We start from the raw sequence: 19,087 nt of genomic DNA on the forward strand, positions 1-19,087 counted from the left end.
CCCTGCAGACATTCAAGTCAAAGTAAATAAACTTTATCAATGACATTTCATTGAAGTTTTAAACCAGTATCTGGAAACTTGTCTTAATATTAAAGAGAACTGAGTATGTTTAATCTGAAGCTTATAAGGGGAGACATGATCAGTATCTATAATGATTTAAAACAGTGTTAAATCAGTGTATTCCAATGAATCAAACATGTTTTTCTTTTTGTTTACTTATTTATTGAGGTATATCTTATATCCAGTGGACCTCCCTCAGTACCTCAGTTGGTAAAGAATCAGCCTGCAATGCAGGAGACCTAGGTTTGATCCCTAGGTTGGGAAGATCCCCTGGAGGAGGGCATGGCAACTCACTCCAGTATTCTTGCCTGGAGAATCCCATGGACAGAGGAGCCTGGCGGGCTACAGTCCATGGGGTTGCAAGAGTTGGACACAACTTAGCAAATAAAGAGAGAGAGAGCTCTTATATTGATACATTACACAAATATTAATTGTACAGCTAGGTAAAATTTTAAATATGTGAATATCCATGCAGTCTTCACATATATCAAGATACAGAAAATTTGCAGCAACCCAGAAGAACCTCGGGAGCCATGTATGACTGAAGGTGCTGAGGCCCCATTCCAACTATACTGAATTGGAATTTCCAGAGATAAAATCCAAGCATGTATTTTTGTCTGTTTTAAATACTTTCCCAGGTAATTCTAATGTAGGTAATAAAGATGATGATGTAGAAGAGTAATTTTTACATATTGTATTCTGGAGAATACCACCAGAGAATAGGCTGGATTTGGAGGTAGTAGTTCTAGGTTCAGATGTTCAAGGATGGACTAAATTATTAAAAGGATATCTTAGGTTTTTTTGTCTTAAACTTTTACTTGAATTTTGTTAATAGGTACCTACCAGCATTTTTTTTTCCCTAAAAAAAAAATCATATTTAAAGTGTCTAAACTAATAGGGCCATAAGTAGTATTTGCATAAAATGTATCCTTAGACTACAGACATCTATTTTACTCTAATCTTAGGATTCTTTAGTTTCATCTATTGTTTCTTCTAGATGGATCTCTCAGTTCAGTTCAGTTCAGTCGCTCAGTCGTGTCCGACTTTTTGTGACCCCATGAATTGCAACATGCCAGACCTCCCTGTCCGTCACCAACTCCCGGAGTTTACTCAAACCCATGTCCATCGAGTCAGTGATGCCATCCAGCCATCTCATCGTCTGTCGTCCCCTTCTCCTCCTGCCCCCTCTACTTAATTATGTTGAGCCAGAAATTCAGAGTATATGTCACATTGGTAGTGATCTAGAAAATTAGTATCTAGTATCAATGAGGGTTAAATGAAATAGCACTTTTGTGTACTTCAGGTAAATGTATAAAGTGGTACAATATTTCTGAGGGAAGTTAGGCAGTATGAATAAATAACCTTAATGTCCCATTACCTTTTTGACCTGATAGTTCTATTTTTATGAATTATTTCTGAGAAAACTAACATATTCCTAAAGATTTAAATCTACAAGAATATTTAAAATAGTTTCATGATAGTAAAAAACAGAGAATAGCCTAAAACAGTTGGTCAACTTCTGATAGACCCACAGGGTTACCAACATGTTTTTAAAGAATTTTTCATAGCACAGAAAATAAGCTAAAAAATATAGTGGTAACAAATAATATAGATTAGCATATATGCTGTAATTTCACTTGTTTTAAAACCTCTTTTTAAAATGCATAAAATATGCTTGTGCATGTTTCCTCCCAGATGTATATGGTCATAGCAGTTGTCTCTGCTTAGTAGTATCTGGGGACTTCCCAGGTAGCACAAATGGTAAAGAACCTGTCTGCCAATACAGGAGATATAAGAGATGCGAGTTTGATCCCTGGGTCTAGAAGACCCCCTGGAGGAGGGCATGGCAACCCACTCCGGTATTCTTGCCTGGTAAATCCCATGGACAGAGAAGCCTGGTGAGCTACAGTTCATAGGGTTGCAAAGAGTCAACACAACTGAAGTGGCTTAGCACACACACACACAGTAGTGACTGGAGTGGAGAAGTAGGAGGATCAAGTGTGGGAGGGAGATTTTTTTTACTACAGATTCTTTTAAACTAGTTGACTTTTTAAAACCATATACTTGTATTACTTTTAAAGACAAAGGCATATTTTAAGTGTTTTCCATTATTTTATACTTTTTCCCCCTTATTTTCTATCATCATGAATTGTTTAGTCGCTAATTCATGTCTGACTCTTTGTGACTCCATGAACTGTAGCCCACCAGGTGCCTCTGTCCATGAGATTTTCCTGGCAAGAATACTGGAGTGGGTTGCCATTTCTTTTTCCAGGGGATCTTTCTGGCCCAGAGATCAAACCAATGTTTCCTGCATTGGCAGGCAGATTCCTTACCATTGAGCCACCAGTGAAGCCCATGATCATGAGTTTACCTTTAAGAAATAAAATAAAAATTAATTATTTGTTATAGAATAAGACTTAAAAGCTAGGAGGATAGTCGATTACCAGAATGTATTCTAGGCCAAAGCCAGAAGAAAAATGGTAGTGGTTCTTTGGTTCCTAGGTGAAATTGATCGAGGAGAAAACATTGTCCAGTATTTTTCCTTTGTGTGGAGAATCTTCACAGTGTATTTTTGATGAAATATAGTTTGCTGTTTTCATAATACAGAACCTTTTTCTTCAGATGTAAAGATGTACTTTTAAAAATCGTCTTTCTCTAGAGATTCTGTGTTAAAAATCACTTATGCCTTAAGGTTACAAGAAGTATAAAAATTTTATATGTCAATATCTATCTGTAATTTTCCCAGTACTTTTGCACTGTAGCAATTCCTTCTCCCTCCTCAAATTAAGTAATGTAATTGTTCATAATTGTTCTGAGCTTAAAGAAAAATTATTTTATGCATGACTGTAATAAAAATATTTAGCATACTTTTGAAAAATAAAAAAAAATCACTTATCTAACGTCTTTCGATAAAAAAGATAGGCCATTCGTATGCTCATTGAAATGTTTCAGCTAAATTTTATGTGGTTTTTATTTCAGGATGAATTTACAGGAATTGAGCCCTTGAGTGAGGATGCTATTATCACAGATTTCAGGAATGTAACTATTTGTCCTAACCCAGAAGACACTTGTGACTTTGCTAGAGCAGCTCGTTTTGCATCCACTCCTTTTCATGAAATAATATCCTTGAAGGATCTCCCTTCTGATCCTGAGAGAATGTTGCAGGAAGAGGATCTAGATGTGAAGACCTCTGAGGACCAGCAAACTGCTTGTGGCACTATCTACAATCCCCCTCTCAGCATCAAGAAGCTGAGGTGAATGGTGATTCTAGGTCGAACAAACCAAATTGTTTGAGGGCTCTTATTCTGTGTGTGCTTGTCAATTATAGCCATCAATTATCAAGCTTTTACTACTGGCTGAGTACTTTGCTAAGTGCTTTACATGACAATTAAGCTCCTTCAGATAAAGTGTTAATGGGATTTAGTAATTTATTTGAATATGAGGGTTAGAAGTAAATTTTAAAAAAATATTTATTTGTTTATTTAGCTGCTCCAGGTCTTAGTTGAATCATGTAGGATCTTCCATCTTTGTTGCTGCATGTGGGATCTGTAGTTGCAGCAGGCAGGATCTTTTAGTTGTGGCATGAGAACTCTTAGTTGTAGCATGTGGGACCTAGTTCCCTGACCAGGGATCAAACCCAGGCCCCCTACATTGAGAACATGGAATCTCAGCCACTAGACCACCAGGGAAGTCCCATGGAAGAAGTAAATTGGGATGATTATGGTATCTTTGAGGAAACTCAGAAAGGGTACCTGATTGGTAGAGAAGAGGCATTTATTTTTTCTTTAATATTGAGTTTAAAATAATGGCAGAGTAGCTTGATGCTAATTTTATTTTTTATTTTGTTTAATTAATTAATTTATTTTTCCCATTTATTTTTGTTAGTTGGAAGCTAATTACTTTACAATATTGTAGTGGTTTTTGCCATACATTGACATGAATCAGCCATGGATTTACATGTGTTCCCCATTCCGATCCCCACTCCTGCCTCCCTCTCCATCCCATCCCTCTGGGTCTTCCCAGTGCACCAGCCCTGAGCACTTGTCTCATGCATCCAACCTGGGCTGGTGATCTGTTTCACCCTTGATAGTATACTTGTTTCAATGCTATTCTTTCAGAACATCCCACCCTTGCCTTCTCCCACAGAGTCTAAAAGTCTGTTCTGTACATCTGTGTCTCTTTTTCTGTTTTACATATAGGGTTATCATTACCATCTTTTTAAATTCCATATATATGCGTTAGTATACTGTATTGGTCTTTATCTTTCTGGATTACTTCACTCAGTATAATGGGCTCCAGTTTCATCCATTTCCTTAGAACTGATTCAAATGAATTCTTTGTAATGGCTGAGTAATATTCCATGGTGTATATGTACCACAGCTTCCTTATCCATTTGTCTGCTGATGGGCATCTAGGTTGCTTCCATGTCCTGGATATTATAAACAGTGCTGCGATGAACATTGGGGTACACGTGTCTCTTTCAGATCTGGTTTCCTCGGTGTGTATGCCCAGGAGTGGGATTGCTGGATCATATGGCAGTTCTATTTCCAGTTTTTTAAGGAATCTCCACACTGTTCTCCATAGTGGCTGTACTAGTTTGCATTCCCACCAACAGTGTAAGAGGGTTCCCTTTTCTCCACACCCTCTCCAGCATTTATTGCTTGTAGACTTTTGGATAGCAGCCATTCTGACTGGCGATGCTAATTTTAAATAGGCTGTTAGAGATATACTTTTCAAAAGTATCTTGTGATAGATAGAAATGAATAATAATGGGAATGGCATTGAGAGCCAGGGACTAATAAAATAGCCTTGTGATCTATCCATATTTAAAAGTCACCTAATTTAAACACATTCCAGTTTTAGGAATATTCTTTAATTTGCCAATTTGTGCTTTTAAAGCTGTATTTTCAAACTTTCTCCCTAACAAACTTTTCTCAGTTTCTAGCACATAGTCACCTTGCTTAATTTCCCATTTTCTTTCCTGACCTTTGCTTATTGAAGAATTAAAAAGTCCAAAGAAGAGATAAAGAGGAAGAAAACTAGTGTCTTAATCAGTTTTTCTCGGTCTAGTTTAGAGTAGATGTAGAATAAGGCATTTGCTATAGATTAGATTGTTGTTTAGTTGCTAAGTTTTGTTCAACTCTCTTGTGATCCCATGGATCTCTTGTGCCCGCCAGGCACCTCTGTCCATAGGATTTCCCAGGCAAAAATACTGGAATGAGTTGCCATTTCCTTCTCCATGATAGATTAGGTTGATAAAGCACAAATTTGATAGTTGGCGTTGCTCATCAACCAAGGTAGATAAAGTTACCTAGATTCTGATTATGAACCTTTTTTTCCCCCCAGGAAAATAATAGACTTTAAAGTGTGATTTGAATAGTGGATACATTTTTTTTTTTTTTTTACTTTTGTTTACATTTATTTTTTGCGGCGTTTATTCTCAGGCCATAAGTTTTTGTTTCTTTGGTTTCTTCTAGGGTATCTTTTTCTTCTATGCAACCTCCTCTTCTGGTTTAGGAATGATTTGTTCTTTTTCAGTAGAATCAATCATCTCAATGTGGCAAGGAGAGCTCATATATGGGTTGATCTGACCATGACCTCTCTTAAGTCCTGTGCCGCATCTTGGGGACCTTGTTCACCTGGAATGTGCTCACCTGGAATGAACTAAGCCCTTAAGTTCAGAATTACTCTCTGCATTTTTGAGCATGTGCAGTAAAAATTCAGCACTCCTTTTGGGCCATTGACCCTGCATCCAGCCCCACTATTTAGCCTGAGCCCACATTACCAACTCTACCATTGTAATGACAGAATGGTACACATTGTTTTTTAAGGTGACATCCTTTAGATACTTGGTTGCCTTTTGGATATGCATACCCTTAATGGCCTGGGCAGTTTCAGGAATGTTCCTAAAGTGAACTCGAAGATTTGAGCCTCTTGATTTGCATGATTTTGTGGGGTTTTCTGGGTCAAAGGAATAGCACACAATTTTTAGAGGTCCCTTCAGGCCACTTATGCTTCCCAGGTGGTTCAGTGGTAAAGAATCTGCCTGCCAGTGCAGAAGATCCAAGAGACTTGGATTTGATCCCTGGGTCAGGAAGATTCCTTGGAATAGAAAATGGCAACCCACTCCAGTATTCTTGCCTGGAAAATTCCATGGACCGAGGAGCCTGGAGGGATACAGGGGTCACAAAGAATTGAACTTGATTGAGCATGCATGCAGGTCACTTACCTGAAAAGAGCAAATAAAATTAAAACAAAGATAAGTTGATATAAATTATCCCTTTGAAGACTGATTCATTTGTGGTTCTTTCAGCCCAATTATTGAAGATAGCCGTGAAGCCACACACTCCTCTGGGTTCTCTGGATCTTCTGCCTCAGTTACAAGCACCTCCTCCATCAAAAGTCTTCAAATTCCTGAGAAACTGGAGCTCACTAGTGAGACTGCAGGTAGGTTCATATATACCATTTGTGAGGAAATACCTACATCTGCGTCCAGTGAGCACTTATTTATCAGAGCAAACTGAGGTATATGTATTTCTTCTCTAGAGAGGTTGCCATAAACTGTGAAATCACTAGACTAAATGAGTACAAACTGGATTCAGTATCATAAAGACCTGAGATAGATGAGTATTGTTAGATTAACAGGTTTGATCATGCAGTCTTGGGGTTTTTTTGCCCTCCTCTGTTAAAATACCCATTTTGGTTTTAAAGTAATTTTTTTCTCAACTTTTTTCACCCAGACAGCCCTACTCAGTCACCCTGGTGTTCACAGTATCGCAGACAACTAGTAAAGTCCCTGCCAGAGCTGAGTGTCTCTACAGAGTTTTTTGTAGAAGATAGACCAATGCCTAATTTGGAAATAGAGAAGGAAATTGAATTAGGTAAGTATTATCAAATGCATGGCCTTTTGTGTGTGACAGTATATAAATAAATGACTGACCATACTTCAACTTGATGCTTAAGCATAATCAATATTTCTAGAATATAAGAAACAGCATTATAGAAGTTGACACATTGATACATTTATGTCCCAGTAATAATAGGAATTATATCTTCCCCTTTTTCAATTTTTCCCCCTCTTTCAATTTTTAACAAATGATATTGAAAAGTATTTTAGATGCTGCTAACTGGCAAATATAAAGGGCCTTTAGCCCTTAAACCAGGAAATAAAACCTAGGGGGCTATACACATTCACAGTGATTTTTAAATGGAATCAAACCTTCTCAACAGATAATGAGGAATATTGCATTAGACAAGAATACCTGGTATGTGAAGATTACAAATTATTCTGGGTGACACCAAGAAACACTGCCGAGTTAACCATAATAAAGGTAGGACTGATTCTTTGTCATTTCATTTAGTTCATAAATAATGTCAGTTGAAGCAGTAATTGTGACTCCATGGTACCATCAAATCCCTCTGATAGTCTAGGAGCTGCCTTATGTGAAAGTCAGTGATGCATCAAGAAATTACTCACCATTATATGCCAAGATCTGATGTGAAAAATGAGAGGGTATTGTGTAAATCTCTTAATGTGTTCAAACATGTTAGCTATTCTATCAGTTTTATCTCCTTGAGGACATCTTCTGAAATTTCCTGGCTTCCTTCAGTCTGGACAAGTTACATTCTAGGATTCACACACACGCACATGCACACACACTATATTATTTTGAAATTTCCATTCACCATCATCCCAGGGATTCATGTTACCTCTTTTTTTATATTGACTGCCTAGTTACCTTGGATCCCTTTTGTTTTTTTTTCTTTCTTGATTTAAGTCCTCATATTTCAGTAGCTCCCTGAGAAAGGATGCATAGGATGTAAAATTTTTGAAACCTTGCATGTCAGAAAATTTCTTATTCCACATTTTTACTTGATTGTTAGTTCATCTGGATATCAGAATTCTTGGTTCAAGACTTTTTTCCTTAGAATTTTGGAGATGAACTCTACTAGTTTTTGGCTTGTAACCTTGCTTTTAAAATCTTTTGCCATTCTCTGATTTCCACTTTGCCTCACCCCTGCTCCCCAGATCCTTGTAGGATCTTATGTTTGTCCCCAGGATTCTGAAATTTCACAGTTACGTGCTTTGGTAAAAATCTATTTTCACCCATAATCTTAGGCACTTGATGGCCATTTCAATCTGGAAACTCCTTCAGTTCTGAGAAATTATCTTCAAAGAAAAGATTATTTCTCCTCTCAGTCATTGCTGTCCTCATTTCCTAGAATTCCTTTTGTTAGGATTAAGGGTTTCCTGAACAGATTTCTTTAAAAATCTTATCTTTTTTTCCCCTGTTTTCTCTCTATATTTTTGCTTTACTTTCTGGAATGTTTTGTCAACTTTATTTTCAGCCTTTTTAATGGGTTTTTCATTTCTTTTATCATGTATTAAATTTGTAAACTTTCTTTTTTATTCTCAAATTTTTCTTCTTTGTAGAATTCTGTTCTTCATTTCAGAGATGAAATAATCCTTACCTCTCTGAGTATATTAACAGTGCTTTAATTTTGCTTTCTCCCTGCTTCATCTATTTTCTTTTGTCTGTTTTGATCTCTATCTTTTATATTTGAGGCTTTCTTCAAGTCTTTGGCTCTCTCTTCATATTTAAGTATGGGACTCCAGAAAACCAGTTAAAACTATGTATGTTGAGGGACCTTGACAGCTGTAGGCGTCACTGTACAATGATCTTATTTGACCTTGATGTTGGAAAAACCCCCAATCTTTAGGTCTTTTCTCTTGAGCTTATCAGATACCTCAGAGAAAGCTTCTGGTTTCTTACCTAAGGTATATAATCCTGGCTGCTAGTCTCCTAAAAGGTTCATGGGGAAATTAGTCTGAAAAGTAGAAGGGCAGGAAGATACATCTTAACATTTGACATATAATAAACTTTTTCTTCTTTTCCACATGGTATTCCCACCCTCAACAGTGCATAAGTGTCCTTTAGTCTAGAGCCCTTCTGTTTTATATTCTCTAGGGAAAAAAAATAGCCTTCAAGAATGAAAGAGAGGCAGTTGTTAGGCTGGGCTACAGGAGCTGGAGGGGTAGTCAGGGGTCTAACTCTCTTTAACAGAGTTCAACCCCTCCAGTTTTAGCTCCACATTCATCCTTACCTCTATAGATAATTAGTGCTACCAGTTTTATATTACAGAAAGATGGTCTTATAATATAAATTTGGTTGCTGTCAGCTTTCTCCACTGCTAGAATCAACTTTCTTGTGTCTGTTAAGTGGATTAATATTACCTCTTAATATTCTGTTTCCAGCTTCCAGAATATTCTGCTGCTCTGTTCTTTACTAAAGGTTTATGCCTTTTCAAAATATCCCTTTTCTACTATTATTTCTGTCAGGATATCGGAAGGGCTGTAGGGAATGTTTTCAATCTGCCAACCATTACCATAGATTCTAATGTCTTTTTTTAAAAAAATATATTTTCTTACAGGTGTCTTCTCAACCTGTCCCGTGGGACTTTTATATCAACTTCAAGTTAAAGGAACGTTTAAATGAGGAGTGTGATAATTTGTGTACCTGTTATCAATACCAAGATGGCTGTATCGTTTGGCATCAGTATATAAACTGCTTCACCCTTCAGGTTTGCAATAATATGAAAACATACCATTTGAAATCCTCAAGTAGAGAGATTTGTATTCATTTGGCAAAGGAATTTAGTATATAATTCCTGTTAATCTTCTAGAAATAGGCTAATTAATTTATTTTCCGAAGTTATTTTGACCAACACCTTTTAACTCTTTATTGTGTCAATTTTCAAACATAAAAGGAGACAGAATTGTGTAATGACCCTGGTCATTTATGATCATCACCAGCTCATGGCCACTTTTGTTTTAAATTCCTGGCCTGATAATTCCAATATCCCTGCCATGTCTGCTTTGATACTTGTTAAAATTGTGTTTCTTGTGTCTTAGTATGCCTTGTAATTTTTTCCTGATAGCTGGACATGATGTACTAGGTAAAAGGAATTGCCCTTTAGTAATGTGATGATAGCGTGTGAGGGGAAGGAAAGTGTCGGACAGTGCTATTATTTATCGTCTTTAGTAGTGCGCGTATGCCCTTGGACTAGGAACTTCACAACTTTCTCAGTTTCCTAAACCGCCCCGCATACCTCCCACCTGCCCAGCTTAGGTGGGACAAAATAGCTGGAGTGGGCTAGAATTGGGTATTTCTCTTATCCAAGGTCAAGTAGACTCTGATAATATCCCAGTATGTTAGGCTCTGGTTAACTAGTTTCCCCTGAAGGCAGGCCTTATTAAAAAGAACAGAGTACTCTGGCCTATTTCAAATGTTTCTTTTTCCCCTCCCCCTGCTGGAAACAGTGGGGGGGTTTTCTAGGATATTTACTGTGAAAACCTGATCTGCTCCTAGAGGTAAAATTCACAAAAATGTGGATGCTACCCCTATACTTAAAGATCCTAGAAGAGTTGTTGATGTTTTAGTTTGTTCAGCTTTTTTACATGTTCAGACAGAGTAGCAACTTCCAACTTCCTTACATGAGGAATGGAAACCAGAGTCTATTTTTGCCACTCTTGTTTTATCTGTACTACCCCTCTGGATTATTTTTAGAACCCAAACACAAGATATCTTTTTTTTTTGACCATGCTGCAGGGCTTGTGGGAATCTCAGTTCCCCAGCCAGGGATTGAACCAGGGCCCTTGGGAGTGAAAGCCTGGAATCCTGACCACTAGGCCACCAGAGAACTCCCTACAATACCTGATTTTATTCTTTGGGATGTTCTTAAGACAGTTTTACGGCTTTTAAGTATTTTTGAGATTATTTCTCCTATCATTTTTAATTTTTATTATTTTTTTAATGTTTCTGAGATTATTTCATTTCTCATCTTTTTTTTTAAGTTGAAGTATAGTTGATATACAATGTTATATTAGTTTTAGGTACACAACATAATGATGGTTTTGCTGCAATTTTGATGGTAATATGAATTCTCTAAAATTTTTGGCATGAAGATAATTTTAAACTACCATTTATATAGAGATCCTACTATGGGTTAGCCTTAACCTGTATGAACAGTCTTACTGGAGAGCAGCATTGTCAAAAATGGGACAAAAACCAGCCTACAAAGGAGCCCACATTCTAATAGAGAACCAGGAAGAGTACAGAGCAGCAGTAAGCAAGGTATTGAATATGTCACCCCAATTTAAATAATTTTCTGTCCTTCTATTTCCAGGATCTTCTTCAACACAATGAATTTATTACCCATGAAATGACAGTATTGATTATTTATAACCTTTTGACAATGGTGGAGAAACTACACAAAGCAGAAATAGTCCATGGTGACTTGAGCCCAAGGAGTCTGATTCTTAGAAACAGGTTGGTCCTTTTCATTCCCTTATAATTCTGTCAGCTTTGGCTTAAAACATGGGTAGTTTCCATTTTTTTTTTGCCTTTTGATAAATACCATATTAAAGAATACTGTATGTTAAGAGGATATTTGCTTCCTAAAAGTCAGTAGCCACTGAGAATAGTTTAAAAGTATTCAAAGGAAGAAAAAGACACATTGAGGAAATAATCCAGAAAAAAAGAATTAACTCTATTGTGATGATTCCTGTTAAGAGAGATGTAAAAGATAAATATCTGGGGAATGTGAAGTAGATTGTCTAGTGTTTCTTTGTGTGGGGCCAGCGCAGAACCAGGTAGATTGCTAGCAAAGTTGAGGCACTGCTCAGTTTCAGAGACCAAAGTTTAAATCATACCAAGCTGAGGTAATTGCCAAGAGAAGTAAGTAAAACCAGAGTGCGAATGCAAACCATGCCAAGAAAAGGGGCTTAGTGTTGAAATCCAGTTTAGCCATCAAGTTCAAGGGTGAGCACAGAGCAGGAAATAAGAGATGAAACCCAGATACTCTTAAGAAAATATAGAAAATACTGAGACATAAACAAGGCAAAAATGGTCAACAATTTTTGTTTTATGGAAAGGACTAGAGGACCAGCACACCCTTCTAGTGGTCATTGTTCTCATGGTATTTGAGTAGGCAGTGTAGTTTAAAGATGCTTTTTATGTCCCAAGCTTGTGACTTGGGTAAGCAGTTAACTTTTTCTTTGAGGTCTTTGGTGTACACTAAAAGCTGGAGTCATTCTCTCCATTTCTTCTGACTACTTATTCTGTAAGAAGGAACTGAATTAGACTCCAGATCATAGTTGGCATGGAAATTAATTAAAAGAATCTCCAATGTATTCCTGCAATCATAACCAAAAGATCTAGAGCATCCTACTTTCTTTCCTGAGATGGTGGAGTCTTAAAGGCTTCCCCAAGCATAATACAGCAGCATTTCTCATCCAGAGTACCATAGGTACTTAGTGCTGGTCTAGTCCAAGCATTTCAGGATTTTTATAGCTATTCCCCTGTCATTACCTCCCACCCAATTAAATACCAGTTACAGTCAACTAGTCATTGTGATCACCAAAAATCTCCCCATATGTTTCTAAATGTGAAAATCCCTGGTATAGTTTTTATTTTGACTCTGTTTCACAGCACTGAAATTTCAGAGGGATAGTACTGGAGTTTTTCTAGCTTTTCTCGGGAATTGTAGGCAAAGAGATTTTTTAAGCCTTTTTAGGATTGGGCATTTGTATTCTGTATATTTAGATATCCTCTCAGTCCCCAGAGGACTCCAGAAAACCACATAGTGTTCAAGGGACATTGTCTTTTAATATGTCACAGCTTTTCAAATTTGATAGGAAATTTTGTGTAGATTCACAAGGAATTGGAAGAGCCTTTTGAAATCATTTAATGCAGTTTCTACATTGTGTATGTGTAAAATGAGATCCAAGAAAGTGGAATGTCTTGCCCAGGGTAACAGTGAATGGATGATTAGAGAGTCAGGAGACCTTTCTGCTTTTCATTATTCTAAGAAACATTTTCCTACCTCTCCCAAGTTTTGAAAATATTTGGGAATTACAGTTTTATGGCCAAAATGTAAAGAAAAATGGGAACAGTTGTAAATTTTAAAATAAAATAGATAATCTGGTGCTGTGGAGGTATATGTGATAGGATTAATCAAAGCCTCTATTCAGAAATATAGGACCTGCCATTGATATCAGTCAGGAACTGAGAAAGCAGAGAAAGAAAAGGAACACAAAAAATAATCCATTTTTTCCTCATATAAATAGTTCCTATTATCTCTTTGGAGAACAGCTTTATTACATAGAATAGGTAATTCCAAGGAAAATCAGTAGTGAATTAGTGCTATAAAGTTGTATGTGTGTGTGTGTGTATCTTTTAAGGAAATAAGAGTTGGAATTACAGATAAGAGTAAGATAGAGTATGGTATTAGTTTAATGTAAACAGGATAGTTTACAGTATTTTGTAAAGGCGTCACTTTACCAAAAAACAGTCTTACATTGTTTTTAATTAAACTCAAGGAAGGAGTCTGAATGACACTCAGAAAGCCTAATCTATGATAGTAAACAAGAAATGCTATGCCACCTATAAAAGCTTAATTTCCTCCATCATAATCCTTGTTAGTGTATGAATTATTGCTATTATATATGTTAATATCTATAGTACAAGGCCGATGCCTGCATTCTGCTTCTAGTACTTAGTTTATATAATATGGAAACTTGATAAATGTTCTGCTGTGACCATGCACTTTGGCTTCAATATAGCTTATGCCGGTACAGTACTCTTGACGTTCCCCAGTTGGGTGGATACAGGCACTTCTCTTATAGGTGCATTTTCATAACTAACCACTTGAGGGAGCTATTGGCATAGCTAAAGCACACCTGCAGTACCTCCTTTTTTTCTTTGCTTTTTTTTTTTTTTTAAGACCAGCTATGCAGCTTCTTTCATGGCCTGTTTTTATTTTTATCTCCTTCTCTTAAATCTGGGCTTAGAATCCACGATCCCTATGATTTTAATAAGAACAATCAAGCTTTGAAGATAGTGGACTTTTCCTACAGTGTTGACCTTAGGGCACAGCTAGACGTTTTTAACCTCAGTGGCTTTCGGACTGTGCAGACCCTGGAAGGACAAAAGATCCTGGCTAACTGTTCTTCTCCCTACCAGGTAAGTGTAAAATAAGCCAGAGCAAATATGGAGAGGGTTTCTTAATCTCTTTCTTACCTAAGTAAGCCATGAAAGCTAGTGTTTACTGATACTATCTCTCCTGAAACAGATGACCTAGTTTTCATATATCACCAAGTCAAGCAAAATGTACCATTTTTCTGTCACAACACTGAAGAATATACACACACACGTGCAGACACATGACTGACTCAGTAACCTAAGTGTCAGGGCCATTTCTACTACTTATCTGTGTTGTATTTTGTAAATCATTTTCTGTGATCTTCTCTGTAAAATAAAGACAATAGTTTGCTGTATGTACATCAGAATTCTTGTGAGGAATAAATGAAATAATGTATATAAAAAGAACATTAGGACAAATGTAAAGTGTTTTATATGGTGGCATTATATGCAAAAATCCCATCTGACTCAGCTCATGGCATTTGCTGATTCAATATATAGCATAACGGTGAACTAGTCATGTGCAACACATTTAGATCACAGCTGGAGTCCATGCATATTTAGTAGGTATACAAATTTGAATTTGACAGTCCAGATATTTTTGTCATCTTTTGTTCTTAAGAATAATTCCTAGAGTGGGCTCTGCTGCTCGCTTCTTTGGGGAGTTTCTCCCTTTACTGTAAGGATAAGGAACAGTCTACTAAAATGTATGTCATAAAATAAACTTAGCTAAGCACTATAATGCCTGTCAATGTCCTATATAAATAAGTTGGCATCATACTAGCAGAGAATGATTTTAGCTGATAGTGCTTTTTGTGATTTCAGGTAGATCTGTTTGGTATAGCAGATTTAGCACATTTATTATTGTTCAAGGAGCACCTACAGGTCTTCTGGGATGGGTCCCTCTGGAAACTTAGCCAAAATATTTCTGAGTAAGTACTGGTGGTTTCAGGGTCTTTGCCTGTCCAAATGATCTTCTCTTTGTCTCCGGTGCTCTCTCTGCCTTGACAGCTTGTTTCTTAATCCAAATGCCATGCTTTCATTCATTTTAACCAGTTTTCATTAGCTCTTCAGTGGAGTACCTTGTGCAGGACAAAGGAATTATTAATAAAAAGGGAATCAAACGATTCAGCTTCAGGACATTATTTTGAACCTAGATATATAAATATGACATATAGGTTGACTAGAGTATGGAAGTCTCAGTTTAGAAGTCTTATAGAAACATTTTGTGAGAATAATTTTCTAGCCAATTGGTGTTAGTCTTATACCCTTGTTTAATTGCTTTTATGAAAAGGTAATAAGCATCTCTTGAAGAGAGTTAAATTTCTAAATTACATACTAATTTTAGGCTATTATTTATTTAATGAATGGATAAAACCAAAGCAGAGAATTGAATCTCCTTGGTGAGGAAGTAAATGCTCTCTTAATAAGAGTTGCTTGGTCTCAGAACCTTAGTATTCCCTCAAGCCTGCTCATAATACTTAATAAATATCCCATGTTCCATCTTACCTTATCATAGCTTTTAACTTCCCAGAATAAGTATAACAATCTATCACCTACTAATAGATTCTTTAGTTAAAAGAAAAATCAGTATTGATACTTTAACACCACTTTACTTCCATTTCCCCTCCCAGCAGTTTTTCTTTACTCAGAATTTGGCCAGTCTTATTTGTCTCTAACATTTACTTTCAAAATAGGTTTGAAATATAATTAAGGCATAATGTAGGAGAGTTAGGTATCTCCAGTTGGTTATGGTCCTAGATGAGTCTTACACAAGCGGAAGCAGGTAGGGGCAGATGGGATTTTCTAACAACCTTGCCTTATACAATAATAGAAGCTTATCTGATTTTTTTTTTTTTAATTTTAAAATACAAACATTATAGACTTAAGCAGTAGTTATTGCAGTCGAGCTTAAGATTCTGAGAAGCTTGTAAAGATAATAAACTACTGGGCAAGGGGAGAGAGGAAGCTGTCATCTTTCTAATGACCTAGATGTTAAGAAAGTTAGAGGAGAGGAGACACATTTTGTTTATCTTCTAGTTGTAGAAGAGAAGTGCTGCATCTCAGTACATGGAGGAAATTTATAGATTCAAATGAAAGATTTTCTTTCCCTTTATGTATGTTCATTGTATTATAATGTTTCCCACTGTGGTAGTCTTTTTTTTTTTTTTTTTGTAGTTTCACCTTGCACTTTCAAAGGGCACTACTTGAGTGATCTCTAACCCTAGAGTTAGGTATTACCTTAAACCATGTTGGTGCATAAATGTACCACTGAGTTAAACACAGAAAGAATTCAGACTCCTATATGCCTAATCCTGATGAAAATGGTTTTATATATTTTTAGGCTAAAAGATGGTGAATTGTGGAATAAATTCTTTTTGCGGATTTTGAATGCCAGTGATGAGTCCACAGTGTCTGTTCTGGGGGAACTTGCAGCAGAAATGAATGGGGTGTTTGACACCACATTCCAAAGTCACCTGAACAAAGCTTTTTGGAAAGTGGGGAAGTTAATCAGTCCCGGGGCTTTCCTCTTCCAGCAAGGTAGGCAGTCAAGCCTCTCACAGATTCCTGCCTAAAACCAATGGTTGTACTGTGGAACACTGGATCTGTACATGCTGTGATTTAATTTAGGTACACTACTAATACTTTTCTACTTTTTGGTAGAAGTATATTTCTAGGTAACTGGCATTTTCTGCTCAACAATGTACCTACTCTTGGCCTTGACTAAGTTGAACAAAGAACAGTTTTATTCTAAATGGATTCAATATTAATGGGTACCTTGCTGTCATTTAACACATTCGCCTCAACTTTTCCCTGTACTTTTTCCATTTGTAATTTGTTACATGTATCCTTATGATCACTATGTATTTTGTAAATAATAAAATAGTATTTGTTAAATTTGTGCTTCTAACATCTCATCTACTTTTTGCCAACTAAGATAATAAATAGCCTGATTATACAGACAGGAGCTACTTTACCATGGAAATTTGTGTATTCTAGACTTACAACTATTATTATAGGATCATAACAATACAGAATAGCCAACCATTCCTGTAGGTGTTCCTGACTTTCCACTAAATGGTCTCGATTGAAAAGTAGATAAAATGGTTTATACAAGGCTAAATTTTCTTAAGTTTCAAGTGGTAAAGTTGTTTTTATTATGTCTTAATGTTTTCATTTTTTTATCCACCATGCCGCTTGGTCTACGTATTAATCTAGTGGTGCTGCTGCTACTGGGGCTCTTGATAAGGGCTGTGTGAGTTAGGGGAAAAAAGGTTTTGAATGGACTTTAGCAACATTTCAGAAATGGAATGATCATTATTCTGCTACATGCAAAATGACTTGTTAGGGGCAAGGTTAATGAAGGATTAGAAGAAGGTTTTTCATTTGAAAAATTTGAAGAGGCAGAATGTTAGAATAAAAAGATGACTTTGACACATGGAATCATTTGGGAGTACATAGGTCTAGATGAAGCATTAGACCACTAAACAGAAGCTTGAATTACATCAGGTTTGGAGATAGGGAAGAAAATCAGTAGAAAAAGACAGTGAAAACTAACTATTTCACATCTAAATATCAAAATTATCAAATGTTCCTCTTATGTTGGCGCCTGATTTTTTTGTTTTTTTTTTTTTACTCTAGTTGTCACTGTTACTGCTCTAAAATTGCTGGAAAGCAGAAGATTCTAAGTATATCTTAAATAAAAATAGTTAAGCATATATACTTGAAGCACTGAAGCATGACTTGCATCTGAAGGATAATCAACTTAGAAATTTTTGCTCTTAACCAAAACATGACTTTTGATACATTTTCATGTTTGTTTCTTGTACAACTAAAGATATAAAATTATATACTGTATCTTTTATGTAACTGAACCCATCTATCCCTCTGCTGTTCTCTCATTTCTCAATCCACCGCTTTGACATGTAAAGTCATTACTCTGAGGCTGGATGGTAAATTTAGATTCTTTCTTAACATAGGCTTAGCTTCCATCTAGTGAATTTTTCAGCAGCCTTGACAGCATGACTGACAAACCACTGCTTTATGGATAAAGCTTTATTTCTGAAAGTCTGCTCTGAGAAGAGGGAGGAAAATCTGAGGAAGTTAATTTATTAGGGAACTTGCTACTGTTTTGCCACCTCTTCCTGCATTCCCTATCCCTTCCAATCCTTTCTTTGTAGAGGGAAGAAAATAGTACCTGATCAGTTAGGACCTATGATGTCTTCATTTTCTCTTAGCCTGAGCATAAAACTATAAAGTGGGCGCGTTTGCCTCGTCCTTACAGTTTATGTTGTTTGTCTTGGGAGAAAGAAGCCTCTCTTTGGCTTCCTTCAAATGGTTATTTCTTGTCTCACTAAGGCAGTGATAGTGTAACGATGGACCTGAGGAAAAGAACACAGTTGAAAAGAGGATTTTCACCTTTGTTTGAAGAGAAACCATGGAAATATAGCGCCTCACCATTCACAGAGTGTACATCCACTAGTCTTCTGCCACTGTTAGTCTTCACCCCTGTGAGAGCTGCAGCAAAGCTTCCACCCAAGTCTCGGTGCTCTGCTGCCAAACCTGAATCTGGGAATAAAAAGAGCTCCTGTAGCATCAGACTGTTAATTGGGCTGTTATCTCAAGATAGATAAGAAAGCCTTTCAGAGGGTTAGCAGAAAGCTCTTTGAAATGACTCTTGTATTTAGGCTAAAATCTTGAAGCAAAGACAGCAAAGAAATGCTTCTTTTCTATTGCTTTGGAAAAAGAGGAATTCTTCCTCCAGCCTCACCAGCTCTTACACCAAATTTGCTTCCAATCTGGCTCCTAAAATTAAGACTTCCCTAGTGAGGAAAATGCAGTAAAAAAAAAAATTTAGTATGGCAAACTTCAATTTTAATGAGGTTCTTGGTTCCACCAAAGACATAAGAAGCTACAAATATTTAATAGGATAAAGGTGGCAGTTCAGGTAACTGGTATTGAAGCATGGATTAGAGTCTGAACTTAATTAGAGGATGAACCAGTACCAGCACTAGTTCATATACAGCACGCATGCAAGCTCAGCT

At 36.6% G+C, this 19,087-nt stretch overlaps 1 protein-coding gene and 1 long non-coding RNA gene across 2 annotated transcripts in view; one reads left to right on the plus strand and one right to left on the minus strand.

Annotated features, from left to right (window-relative positions):
• The window catches only part of BUB1B (BUB1 mitotic checkpoint serine/threonine kinase B), a 53,275-nt gene extending 34,946 nt beyond the window's left edge, over positions 1-18,329 (plus strand). Inside the window, exons 15-24 of the mRNA XM_020872348.2 lie at positions 3,040-3,314; positions 6,374-6,507; positions 6,801-6,941; positions 7,291-7,391; positions 9,493-9,642; positions 11,248-11,390; positions 13,913-14,084; positions 14,868-14,974; positions 16,387-16,583; positions 17,685-18,329. Of these exons, the coding sequence (XP_020728007.2) occupies positions 3,040-3,314; positions 6,374-6,507; positions 6,801-6,941; positions 7,291-7,391; positions 9,493-9,642; positions 11,248-11,390; positions 13,913-14,084; positions 14,868-14,974; positions 16,387-16,583; positions 17,685-17,731 (1,467 nt within the window). The 3' untranslated portion in view covers positions 17,732-18,329. The remainder of the gene's footprint in view (positions 1-3,039; positions 3,315-6,373; positions 6,508-6,800; positions 6,942-7,290; positions 7,392-9,492; positions 9,643-11,247; positions 11,391-13,912; positions 14,085-14,867; positions 14,975-16,386; positions 16,584-17,684) is intronic.
• On the minus strand, positions 14,877-18,765 carry LOC139035604 (uncharacterized). Its single transcript, XR_011488225.1, has 2 exons — positions 18,501-18,765; positions 14,877-15,124 (listed from the first exon to the last, which is right to left on the minus strand). It is a non-coding gene; the product is annotated as an uncharacterized lncRNA (long non-coding RNA).
• Positions 18,766-19,087: the final 322 nt, after the last annotated feature.

The sequence above is a fragment of the Odocoileus virginianus genome, chromosome 6 (assembly GCF_023699985.2).
Source record: "Odocoileus virginianus isolate 20LAN1187 ecotype Illinois chromosome 6, Ovbor_1.2, whole genome shotgun sequence".
NCBI classification, from domain to species: domain Eukaryota; kingdom Metazoa; phylum Chordata; class Mammalia; order Artiodactyla; family Cervidae; genus Odocoileus; species Odocoileus virginianus.